The following is a 13,532-nucleotide window of genomic DNA, read 5'->3' on the forward strand; positions in this document are numbered from 1 at the left end:
AGGAAAGCAAACCCTCCAGCACTGTTGGTGGGAATTTCAATTGCTACAACCACTACGGAAAACAGTATGCAGCTTGCCCCAAAAATGAAAAACAGAACTACTATATGATCTAGCAATCCACCTTTTGGACATCTACCCAGACAAAAACCTTAACTCAAAAAGATACATGCACCCCAATATTCTTTGCAGCACTATTTACAATTGCCAAGACATGGAAGCAACCTAAATGTCCATTACCAAAGGAGGGTGATGAATATATACAATGGAATATTACTCACCAATAACAAAGATTGAAACAATGCCATGTGAAGGAACATGGATGGACCTACAGATTATCACACTAAATGAAGATAAAAAGTGAAATACAAATATCATAGGAGATCACTTACATGTGGAATCTTAAAGTAGACAAATGAACTCATTTGCAGAACAGCAACAGATACACAGACTTTAAAAACACACTTATGGTTACCAAAGTGGACACATCAGGGGGGACTAGATGGGGGGTTAGGACTGGCATTTACACACTGGAGTATATGAAAAAACTGACCAATGGGGACCTGCTACATAGCACAGGGAACTCTACCCAATATTCTGTGGTACTGGGTAAAGCAAAATAATCTTCAAAAAAATGGATGTGGGTTCTTTTTTTATAACTGAATCACTCTGTTGTACAGCAGAAAGTATTACAACCTTGTAGAGCAACTATATTCTAATAAACTTTTTAAAAATAAAAAAAAAGAAAATATTCTGGTCAGTGGCATGTGTTACAGGCAGGAGAATTTCACAAAATATAGATTATACTTGGCCATATAAAACTGAACTAAAAATTTGAATGAATAAGGAGTTAAATGACAAAGAAAAATTTAAGAAATTTATTACAGGTACATCATTGTAACAGATATAAAAATATAAAGGTTTTCATGCCTTTAGAATACAAATAAAACATTCTTTATAAATGTAGGAAGAACATGAAAGTTGTAACATATGCAAAGAATCATATACTTATAGAATAAATGTTTGAAATGAAATATACCATGATTCATGACACCTTGAGGGAAATAGATTTTTTTTCTCTTTTTTGGAATACATATGCAATGTATGGAAGTTTCTGGGCTAGGGGTTGAATCAGAGCTGCAGTTGCTGGCTTAAGACACAGCAATATAGATTTAAGCTGCATGTGCAACCTAAACAACAGCTTGTGTCAGTGCCAGATCTTTCATCCACTGGCTGAGACCAGGGAACAAACCCGCATCCTCAGGGACACTCCAGAGGGTTCTTTTTCTTTTTTTAGGACCTCACCCATGGCATATGGACGTTCCCAGGTTAGGGGTCAAATCAGAGTGAGGCGTGGGATCAACCCACAAGTTCATGGATACTAGCCAGATTCGTTTCCCGTGCCACAAGGGGAACTCTGTACGTTGGGTTCTTAATGCACTGAGCCACAACAGACACTCCAGAAATAGATTTAAAAAAAAAAAAAAAAGAATATTTTCTGCTTCAAGCACTCTTATATTTATGAACCAAACATTTTCATAGATACAGTGTGATGACTAATTATCTGACTGACGTCTAACCAAATATGTGTTATTTGGAATATGTTATAGTTGATACCTCCACTCTACTATTATGGGTAATTTTGATATAAATCTCATCCAAAAGTGAAAACACAGAACACACTCCTGAGAAGCTTCAGGTTAAAAAGGACACATTTAGAAAAGGATGGTTCTTAAGGAATCAAAAAAGAATGAAGACTTTTAATGATTGTGGGGTATAATCTGTATTCCACTATGCATTAATTTAGTGAAAAATTCTATGAGTAATTAGACATATTCTTATACCACTGATAAGGGGAAAATACACTTAACATGTAGCATGTTAGTTCCTCCCAAAATAAGGATACAATGAAATAAATTTGAGGGTAACATTTAGGAAGGTGCATTATGCTTTGACACAGTTACTTAGTCTGAACTTTCCAGGGTCATGGTCCAAATTTCCATGCAATTGGACATTTAAAAGCAGAAAACATACACTATCTGTCCCCACTGCTCCTAGAATGTTAGCACCAAATTCCAGTGTTTCCACAACTCTCCTCACTCCCTTCTGATTAGGTGAAAAAAAGAGCATGAAAAAAAGAACAAAGAGTTACTCAGAAATGTGCACAGCCTTTCCTAAGACCCAAAAGCAATGGAAAAAAAGCCAGGTGGGAGTTCCCATCATGGCTCAGAGGAAATGAATCTGACTAGTATCAATGAGGACAAGGATTCAATCCCTAGCATCACCCAGTGGGCTAAGGATACGGTGTTGCCATGAGCTGTGGTGTAGGCTGTGAATTCTGCTCGGATCCTGAATTGCCAAGGATGCAGTGTAGGCTGGCAGCTACAGCTCTGCTGCAACCCTTAGCCTGGGAACTTCCATGTACCCCAGGTGTGCCCAGAAAAGTCCCAGAAAAGAAAAGAAAAAAAAAAAAAAAAAAAAAAAAAGAACAGCCAAAGGGAGTTCCCATCGTGGCTCAATGGTTAATGAATCGGACTAGGAACCATGAGATTGTGGGTGCGATCCCTGGCCTTGCTCAGCAGGTTAAGGATCCCGAGTTGCCATGAGCTGTGGTGTAGGTTGCAGATGCGTCTCGGAGCCCACATTGCTGTGGCTCTGGCATAGGCTTGTTGCTACAGCTCTGATTTGACCCCTAGCCTGGGAACCTCCATATGCCCCAGGAGCGGCCCTAGAAACGGCAAAGAAACAAAAAAGCAAAAAAAAAAAAAAAAAAAAAAAAAAAAAAACCAGCCAGGACATACAGGTCCTCACAGGTCAAGACCAGGATTCTGGCTCTCCATGTGGATGTGAGAGAGAATCCTCCATGTTGAAGGAGAACACATGGAGGGCTAAGGAACACAAGATTTTGGCAGCAGATGTCGCTCTAAGACAGAGACAGAATAAACCTGTGTTTCTCAAAAATCAGTGCCATTGAAGCACATCTTCCCAAAGCCAATTTTAAGATTCCTGTGTCATCTGCTTCACCCATGCACACATACCTGGCTGTATGGCTACTGTCTCCATTCCCTTCACATCCCAGGGATCTGTCTTTTGCTCCAACAGGCGAACCAGGTCTGGCTTAGAGATAACATACTCTGTTCATTGGAAAGAAAAACATTCATTTTCCTAGAGATTCACCAATATCCAATCTAGGATTGGACTCAGGTGCAAGCGATGGCACTGTGGAATGGTAAAACATTCTAGGCAGTAATTTCCCCAGATACTGCCTTTTGAAAGCACATTGCAGACCCTGAGTGACAGGTAAAAATCAGTTCCTCTCTTCCCCATCTAAGGACTCCTGAGTCAAAAGTAAAGGGTCCAAATCTGATTTTAAGAGGCCGGCAGAGCTCTTTATACATATGAACTGCCAGAACTGCAAATAATCTAAAGTGAAGGAGGCACCTTTCCTCAAGGAGGACTTCGGTTACAATGAGGATGCCTCATTATGAAGCCTTTCTACCTGCACCCACCAACTCTCAGTTACTCCTAAAATGGTGGGGTCTGAAAATCTATTGTATGGGCAAGAAAATGGCAGGAGACATTCTGCAAATGCAGGATCCCACACCCAGTGGGAGAAAAGGAATTCTGGAAGGAAGGGGTCCTCACCCAAGGAGACCAGGTGCCTACAGATCTCTAACATCACATCTCTGTACAGGTGCCGTTGACCGAGGTCCAGACATTCCCACTCCTCTGGAGAGAAATCGATGGCCACATCCTCAAATGTCAGAAGTCCCTGAAATGGAAAGGGCACATGCCATGTGCCAAAGCTGAGGTCATTATGTGACTCAAGATGAAAGCAGCAAGTCAAAAGAAATGCTTTGAATGTTTTTAATGTCTTCAAACATTCAATACTATATATTTGAAACAGTAGTATTCTCTACCATATTTCTACCTCCCTTAAAGGGGATGACACGGGAGCCATAAAACTGTTCTAGACATGCCTTCCCATGGTGATGTCTCACCCACGGAAGAGTTTCAACCCTTGAAAGGTAATGATTCATCGTGACAATGCATGCTCCACAGGGATCCTGTGCACAGACAATGCTGAAAAGGCTCTGGGGCAGAGTGACAGCCTTTTTAAGAGCTGATCCTGACTACCCTATGTGCACAAGGAAAAGGTACTTGAGAACATCCTCACCAGGCAAGAGTATCAGAAGGAGAGAATTCATGATTCTTACATTCTCAATTCATGGCATTTCAGGAGGAAAAGCAGACACAGACTCCAACCTAGGACAGGACGGTTACCTGAGAAGCTGCCATTTCCTCCTCTTCTTCCTCCAGCTCTGGGTCACTTTCTCATCAGTACTGTGTGGAGGAATCACATCAGCATCTTGAGAATCCACCATCATAGGTAAAAGCTATCTCCCCTGAGTCCACCACACCCACAAGCTGTAAGACCAAGGCCAACTTTGAAATGTTGAAAAGGCCAAACTCTCCCGCCTTTGTCTCAGAAAAGATTCAGGAACAGTCCCTTCCTACAAGGAGAACAAAGTGAGATTGTTCCTGCTTGGATACATGTGTTCATCCCCATACAGATGTCCCAACATTCGGCTCACATAGGGTATGGGGGCCGCACTGACTTTTCCCTTCAAAAGCCCTATGGGGCAGACTCTCTTGCCTCTCTTTGGGCTAAAGCTTGCTCGGAACTCCCACAAACACATGCAGGAGCTCACATGCTCACCTCCTTGGCCTCACCTTACAATCCTCTGGAGCTCTTAATGAAACAACACTGATGCTCCCTGAGGAACAACAGACAGCGTCTCTGGGAGCACACATCTGATGCTCTTTCTCAATACTGGTCATGGAATCGCATCAAGGTTGTATGAAGTTTTGTTCTAAGAATTCTTCCAAAATGACCCTGAGTCCTTAGGCCTTTTCTTCCCCTTCCTTCCCAGGGCCACAAGGATTCATAAAAGTTTCTGCTGTGTGACCACCTGTTTGCAGGTAACAGAGCCTCCATCTTCAGAGACCAGGAGCATGAAGCTGTTTCCATCAAAGAGCAAATCCTTCTGTTCTTTGTGTGGAACCCAAAAGAGTCAAAGGGATCCTCAGAGAGAACAGGCTGCAGGCATCTCTCACCCTCACTTCACACTAACGGTGAAGCTTCAGTCACCAACACAGGGTGGCGCTGGCAGCAAAACAGCTGCCCAGAGGAGAGGAACACCAGTGAGCCAGAACTAAATCCTCATGGTGGGGTCAGTTAACTTTGGACAAGAGGACAAGGACACACCACAGGGAAGGACAGCCTCCACTGGAAACGGTGCCAGGAAACCTGGCCTCCACCTACCACATGCTGTCTCTACCGCACACAAATCCAACCAAAAACGCAGTTTTCCACATGGAACCCCTCTTGCATCCTCTGAAACAGACACCCTCAGAACTCAGTCCCACCTAGGAAGCGTCTCCCCATGTTTCCTCAGTTCTCCTTACATTGTCCTCCCAGGGTCACCTCCATTGTCAGGAAACCCAGCTCCTGTCTGCACAGACACAGCCCCCTGAGGTCCTGAAGCCAAAACCACCATGAATCCAAAGATGGTGGAGCTTTAATAGCAGAGGGGGGGGCCGGCAGGTCCCACCTGGAGCCCAGGGGGAGCCAGAGTAGACACAACCCCTCCCAGCTGCCTGCAGAGCCCCCCGCTGCAGCCAAGCCCCTGCAGGCACCCTGGGTCACAGAGGAGAGCCTGCCCCCTGCCACACCCCTCCTCACCTCCCCTCTGTGGAAAGTATAGGCCTCAATCGCACCTCAGTGTGACCGGACACAGCGCCCCCTCCTGGTGGAACGCATGAAAACCTTCCATTTCAGATAGTCACACTGAAATGGAGACAATATCCCACCACTTCTCCAAAAAGAGTTAAGGAATGATTCCTTGGTGACCATTGGGCATGAAATGAACATAGGCACAACTTTAGAACTCACACCCAATTAACTCGCAAGTACTCACAGACACTTTTCAATGCAAACCTATTAAAAGTATACTATTCAGAAGAAAATCACCCTGAGCTTTCAGTGTTCACACACAACACAAAATGGCAGACGAGAAAAACAAACAAGGAACACTGCGGACTTTATAAAAGTAGAGATTTCTACTCGGTTGGGAGACCGTCATTTAGAAAGCCAAAAGCCAACTATCACTCAACTCTACTGCCTACTGCCCCTTCATACACCCACTGCATCCTAGCCTTCCCTCTGCTTCCATCTCAGAGTGCCTTCTCTTTGTCATATTTGATAGGTTCACATTTATTCACACTACATAACATATGCAAAAAAAGTTTAAGGGCTTATTCACTCCCGCATTAGTGAGTTTTGTCAGTGAGAACAGACAAAACACAAATCGAGAGGTAGCCAAACCTGACAGAACTAGGTCTGCATCCAAGTGGACCACTTAACTAGCTAGATGTCCTTGCCAGATTAACTTCTGGGATTCAGTTCTCAAGAATGAAGGGCACATGTCATAGTACCTGGCATTTAACACATTGACAATACAACTTGAGACTATCTCATAAAACCTCAAAAGCTGGAGTGCACTGGTGGCCTAGGATCTAGCATTGTCACTGCTGTGGCTCAGATCACTGCTATGGTGCAGGTTCCACGCCTGGCCTGAGAGCTTACACATGCCTAAACAAAACAAACAAACAAAAATCCCCTCAAACACTCTTAGGAAAAAAACAACAAAAAAAAAGCACTGATATTTAACCTAAAAGCTGCTGTCTCAGAAAAGCTGCCCAAATCCTCAGTGGCAAGCAAAAGACACTAACTTACACAGTTCTTTCCAAGCCAATCTCCCTACCCACCAATACTACTTGTTATATAAGAGCTAAGGACTAAGGCTTCACTGATTTCCAAACTTCAGTACTTTCAAATGGTTACCTGTGAGTAGGCTAAGGGAAGACGGGGAATGAATGGGACTTGGGGGGAGGTTGAAGTGAGAGGCCAGAGATCAGAGAATGAAAGCTGATGGATGTTTTAAGAGTCTTGCCCTGGGAGTTCCCGTGGTGGCACAGGTGAAACAAATCCAACTAACAACCATGAGGTTGCAGGTTCAACGAAAGTGCAAGTTCAATCCCTGGCTTTGCTCAGTGGCTTAAGGATCTGGCATTGCTGAGAGCTGTTGTGGAGGTCCCACATGTTGCTCAGTTCTGGCATTGCTGTGGCTGTGGTGAAGGCCAGCACTTGTAGCTCTGATTTGACCCTGAGCCTGGGAACCTCTATATGCCAGGGGTGTGGCCCTAAAAAGCAAAAGAAAGAAAGAGAGAAAGAAAAATAAAAATCTTGCCTTGGATGTCACATTGTGGCTCAGCAGTAACCAACCCAACTAGTATCCATGAGGATGTGGGCTCTCCTTGGGCTCCCTCAGAGGATTAAGGATTAAGCATTGCCATGAGCTATGATCCAGGGAGAAGAGGCTTGGATCCTGTGTTGTTGCGGCTGCAATGCAGGCCCGAAGTTGAGCTCTAATTTGAATCTAGCCTAGGAAATTTCATATACCTCCAGAGCGGCCCTAAAAAGAGGAAAAAAAAAAAAAGTCCTGGCGCCAATTTCACACAGCCAATAAATGCCAGAGCATTTAAAGGAAGAAAAATAATACCTTTAAGACTGGATTTTTTTTTTTTTTTTTTTTTAAGGCCGCACCTCCGGTACTGGAGGTTCCCAAGCCAGGGGTGGAACAGGAGCTGTAGCCACCAACCTATGCCACAGCCAAGCCACACAATGACGGATCCAAAACACATCTGCAACCAGCACAACAGCTACCCGGGAACCTTAGGAACCTCAAGGCCAGGGATGGAACCGGCATCCTCATGGATACTAGACAGGGTCAGGGACAGCTCAACCACGATGAACGGATATATTTAAAAGGGATTCTAAAAAGGACAAAAACACAAAAAAGAAAAAAAAATGTTTCAGGTGCAGCCCTAAAGAAGCAAAACACAAAAAATAGAAAAACACAATAAAAAGGATTCTAGGACAATGCAAGGAAAGTAACAAAGCGCTCAAGCACTCCAGGTGTTCCTGTTCCCCTTTTCCCAAGCACACCCTAAAACCATTCTGCCCAACGAGTCAGAACCAGGTCATTAGGTAAACCAACCATGAAGTGCACAGAACCAGCTTGGCAGTCACTGCTTCTGCCCCAATTCAAGTTGCCCACGTCTCTCCCTGTATGAAAGGCATTTTCTAGTATGATTATCTTCCAACTAAAAACCATCTATTGGTCCTTAATTACCTTCAGAAGGTAACTCTCCCACCTCGGCTTGTATCCTAAATACTTGGGAAGTCTGCAGGGCCACATGCCCAATTTTCATGTTGCCAGTCGACACTGCAGGCCTGGGGACCCCTGGTCTGCGGAAAACAAAGCTGAACAGGCCCGGCAAGGCAGGCAGTGTAGGATCGGCTGGCCAACCTCCCCGCCGCACTTTCCCTACGTGGAACCCACCAAACTGTGGGCCACCGGACTATCTCACTCACCTAGTGCCGACCCCCACTCAGGGCCCCACAGGCTGGGGAGACCCAGGGAAATGCCGCGAGGCCCAGGTCAAATAAACCACAGGCCCTTCCTCCCGACAACCGCTCGAATGCAGAGGCACAGCCCGCAGGCCCAGGGGCGGGAACTACCAGGGCGTGAGGGACAAAGAACCCAGCGGAGGTCCCGGGATGCACTGCGAGGTCTTTGCGCAGTGATTGGCAGTTCCCCCTCCAGCCGGAAGTGGGCAGGGCCGACCTGTGCTCGCTCTCGGACAGAGGCGGGGCCGGAAGAGGGCCCGGAGCCGGGGGGTGGGGAGGGGGCGTTTCTGAAGAGGTCGAACTAAGTAGGCTTTTGAAGAGCATGCAATTCCGGAGCCGCATTATCCTTCATTATTGCTTTGAGTCCCTGAGAAAATTGAGGGTCCAACTAAGGTGGTGGTGGGGTGGGGGAAGCATCAACATCACCTCCTGCTTCTCACGACTTCCGGGGTTCAGGGTGAGCAGTGCCTTAGCAGAGGATCTATTGGCACCTGGGGCTTCAATGGGTGGACCTGCCCCGCCCTACAGATTTGGGTCCCACCCAGAACTCCCCTGGCTTCAGCCTGAGGAAGTGACAGAGGGTAAAAGGGGTCCAGGAAGCCAGTGAGGAGGCCCTGCAAATGAGAAACTTGGCGCCCTAGGAACCAGGACCTTGGTGTGGCCCTGGGGGAGCAGGCAGGTGCAGGAAGCAGAACAGGTGAAGGCGGCCTTGTGGAGGCGGAATTGACTGGCCAGGAGCTGCTGTGGCAAGATCCTTAAGGCAGAAGTTAGGATGTGGGCTTTATCTATCACTGCAAAGGACATCCAGTGAAGCATTTTTAACCCTTGATGCAGTCTGTCATGTTACATTATATTTGAATTTTGAAAGGGTGACAGGCAAGTGGTGAGATCCTGTTGTATAGTACACATGACTATAGTCAATCGCTTGTGATGGAACATGATGGATAATATGAGAAAATGAGTACATGTACATATGTATATATGACTGGGTCACTTTGCGGTACAGCAGAAATTGACAGAACATTGTAAATCAACTACAATTTAAAAATTAAAAACAAAAAAAAAAAAAGGATGACTGCCTACAGTTCAGGAGATAGTCATTTGGTGCCTTTAAGAGGTCCAAGGAGTTGTGCCTCATGGACAGGCAAATACAGGTGTGAGTGAGAGAATCCTTAGCAGGTAGGTTACAGCTGTGGTTCCTAAACCTTCTGAATTGCTGGTGGCAGCAGCTTCCCTTCTTCTTGTTTGTTCTTGTACTGTGGGGTGAGTGTGTGGTTTTAATTTGTATATATTCCATGGTACAAAATGGGAGTCCCTGTCAGAGTTTGGATGTACAAAACTCCTTAAGACAGAAGCCCAATCCCTGTGACCCTGAATCCTGAAGATCAGGGCCTGCTGGGCAGGCTTCAGCTGAATTGAGCAGGATGGAGCCAGCCCACCTGCTGAGTCATTATCTTGCAGTGAATTCTTCCTCTGCACCCATTGCTTTTAAGAATTACTATTGTCTTCCCTACAAGACGACTTCAGAAGGTATCTTGCTTTTGTCCTTACCCCTCCTCTGTAAGAACTGAAAGTGTTCTACATGTATCAGTGATTTAACTTCTGAGGAATGGAATATTTTTTATGTGTGTTGCTCTCTGAGATGCCTTATGGTCTTGAGGTCTGGCTGCTTCAACTTGTTTTAGCACGTTGCTCTTCCTCTCCTTCCCCTTTGTGCATACACGGAAAGACCTGCAATGACACCCACAAACCTTTAGCATGTAGTGTGAAACTTGTTTGTGTGGGGACACAGAGACGTGTCTGTGCTCATATAGATATGCATACTTACTATATCTAAGAATGCCTATTTCTGTATCCCACAGAAATGAGATTTAGAGGGAACAAGACTAAACATCCCACTTTGTGTTGTGGATTTGTAAAGCTTAAAAAACAAAAACAAAAACAAAAAACCCTAAAATATACGGACTTACTTTGCCACCTGGAAAATAACTTTAAAAGGGAAAAAGCTGAGTTTTTTTCTGATATGGTTATCTTCAGAATAGTTAAAATGTTCTGCTTAAATATAATAATAAAAGAAAGAAATTTATTGTATGCAGGTATTTTTCCTCTTTAAAAAAATTAGTAAATAGTACTTTCCAAAGGTGCTTGAAATGAGATGAGAGAAACTTGGGAGGGAATGGATGCAAACTTGTTGAATGGAGTGGGAGTTGTACATACAGAGAAATACAAAGCGTTCTGGTTAAGTAAACTGAAGTGGGGATCTCTATGCTGCCTCCAAGAGGAGATGTTAACAGAACACACAGTGAGGCCAAACAACAAGCATTGCAGTTTGCAGCAGTGAAAGGTTTATTCCAGGGCTAAGCAAGGAGAATGAGTTTCTGGTACTCAAAACCCCCGAACTTCTCAATGGTTTGAGGGAGAAGTTCTTTACAGGCAAAAGATGGGGTGAGGTCTCTAGGGTGGATGACTTTCTTCCCATGGGTTGGTAACAAGCTTGAGAGAAATCTTTTGCTCATCTTGAGGTTACCATCCTCTACATGGGTGGGGACCTTAGTTCCTCCTGAAGAGCTGGAAAACACTCAGTTATGTACAGTCCTTGAGCAGGAACCAGAACCCAGTATTTCTCAAGGCTGCTCTATTGTTTCTTGACTGCAAGGGGTCAAGAAACAAGAGTTTTGGCATTCCCTCTCTTCCCTGATTAGCAAAACCCATTGAGCAGAAGCTTTTCTTCACTTTTTCATTTGCGGGTCACAAACATATTTTTTATTCCATTATAAAATATGTGGCTTCAATAAGGAGTTTATATCTCCTATTGCACCCTAGTGCTTGAGAACACATTTTGGAAGGCACATAGCTTTGTATTCCAACTGTATATACTTAGCTGTGGGATTGTAGATTTCTCTCATTTTCTTCATTCCTGTTTCCTCATCTAGAAATGGGCAGAATGATACTTAATTTCATAAAGTTCTTGGGAAAGCACTTTGCAGAGACAGAACCTCTTCTTTCCTCCCTCCTTCTCTACCTTTTTAACAGGTGTACTTCTTTGTTGTTGTTGCCTTTTTTATTTTTTAGAGCCCACCCCACTGCATAGGAGAGTTCCCAGGCCAGGGGTTGAATCTGAGCTGTAGTTGCCAGCCTACACCACAGCCACAGCAAGCCAGATCAGAGCTACCTCTATGGCCTACCCCAGAGCGTAAGGCCATGCTGGATCGTTAACCCAGTGAGTGAGACGAGGGATCAAACACACATCCTCAGATACTACTTGAGGTTGTTACCTCTGAGCCATGGCAGGAATTCCCTAAAGGTATACTTTCAAAACAAAATTAAACATAAAGAATAAACAAAGAATGAGGCTCAGACACTCTAGGAACACAACTCCAAAAATGTCAATATGAATAACGGTCATTTACAATATCATTACAAAGAAGTATTTAACAGAAAACACTATTTTTAAAAAATCAGATTGCAACTTTAGAACTTTTCTTATTTTTCAAAGCGAATCTTATTAAAATGTTTGTTCCAAATGCTGAAGAATTGGAATTATTTTTGCTTTGGTTTACTTGAAGTATTTGAAATTTTCATGACATGGCTCAGTTTGTGCAAGTTCTATTTAGCTGAGCATAACAGAGTTGTGAAACACAAAACTCTTTGTAGAGTGCACTGGAAAGAAGAAAATGGTGTGCAAACTGACATACTAACACAAACTCACAGGAAACGTTACATTGAAAGTAGAAAAAAATGAGAAATGTCTATATATCAAAATAATCTTTGCTTTTACTTGATACTGAGTTGAAAGCTTTGAAGAATATTATATGGCTGCTTGCATAGCAAGTGCCACAAAATAGTTGATATATGGTATTGTGAGAACTTGCAAAAGAAAAGTGTCATAATCATCTTAAAAGTGTCAAGTCAGGAGATGCTGCAGTTAGTTCTTGTGGATTCTTAGTGTACAATCAGATGACATCATTCTGGAGGACGTTGATATGACGTTTCTGCAGAGCAGTTGACAGGGGCCAGAGCCTCCAATTCTTAACCCCACTGTCTCTTGCCAAGACTCCTCAGGATACAATTATATTATTTTATAGTAGGATGAGAATTGATATACTAAAGAATCCATGGAGTTCCTATTGTGGCCCAGCTGAAATGAATCCCACTAGGAACCATGAGGTTGCGGGTTCAATCCCTGGCATTACTCACTTGTGTGTGGTTAAGGATCCGGTGTTGCCATGAGCTGCAGTGTAGGCCACAGACGCAGCTTGGATCTGGCATTGCTGTGGCTCTGGCATAGGCTGGCAGCAACAGCTCCATTAGACCCCTAGCCTGGGAACCTCCATAAGCTGTGGGTGTGGCCCTACACACAAAAAAAGAATCCATGGCTAGAATCCAGTGTTCTCTCCAGGATCACTCTGGCCTCATGGAAGCCCAGGATGGAAGATGGGATATTGATCTGGAGTTTGGGGAGTGAAGGCATGTGGTGAAGGGAGAACAAAGGGTAGAAATAGAGGACAGAGTTCAGGCTATGATGTGTGAAAACAAGGATCTAGTTATTGACAGAACTAGAATTCTTAATTTCTTTCTTTGGCCTCAGGCTCTGACATTGCTCTGCTCACCCTCTATGTATTTAAAAGCTTGCTATTTTGTTCATCATGCATTATTTTGATGTTTCATTTGTTTTCCAAAAATAGCATTAAGGAGTTCCCATGTGGCATGGGGGTCAAGTTTCAGCATTGTCTCTGTAATGGTGATGGTTCAACCACTGGCCGTGGAATTTCCCCAAGCCACAGGTGTAGCCTCCCCTCAAAGAAAAAGGCATTAAAAGTGTTGTGACTTATCTTGATTACTGACATTTTGGGCATAGCCTTTAATGTTGTGCCCACATATTCTAGTACTGACTCAGGGAAGAAGAGTGAAGATGGTGATGGCAATGCAGGTGCCTCATACCCCTGAGAGAAAAGTTATTCTCCTTCCCCTTCTTTTTGAAGTGAATACTTCAAAATTG

The 13,532-nt window shown here is 44.1% G+C and overlaps 1 protein-coding gene across 22 annotated transcripts in view; it reads right to left on the reverse strand.

Moving 5' to 3' along the window:
- The window catches only part of LOC100620089 (KRAB domain-containing protein 5), a 32,415-nt gene extending 23,725 nt beyond the window's left edge, over window positions 1-8,690 (reverse strand). For 10 of the 22 annotated variants that reach the window (XR_014812486.1, XR_014812478.1, XR_014812485.1 and 7 more), the window contains exons 1-4: window positions 8,498-8,690; window positions 4,282-4,341; window positions 3,643-3,769; window positions 3,036-3,131 (exon numbers count right to left, since the gene is read on the reverse strand). Coding sequence is in view for 12 of the 22 variants with exons in the window: in XM_084972092.1 (XP_084828218.1) it covers window positions 3,036-3,131; window positions 3,643-3,769; window positions 4,282-4,296 (238 nt within the window). In the remaining 10 variants the exon portion in view is untranslated. Of the gene's footprint in view, window positions 1-3,035; window positions 3,132-3,642; window positions 3,770-4,281; window positions 4,512-8,255 lie in introns of all 22 variants that reach the window. The other 12 variants (XR_014812483.1, XR_014812487.1, XR_014812484.1 and 9 more) reach the window with 3 other exon arrangements.
- Between the last annotated feature and the right edge of the window lie 4,842 nt (window positions 8,691-13,532).

This window comes from Sus scrofa, chromosome 8 (assembly GCF_054392235.1).
Source record: "Sus scrofa isolate SSC_HxYL_T2T_F1_AM1 chromosome 8, Sscrofa_HxYL_maternal_Yorkshire_Landrace_v2.0, whole genome shotgun sequence".
Lineage (NCBI taxonomy): Eukaryota > Metazoa > Chordata > Mammalia > Artiodactyla > Suidae > Sus > Sus scrofa.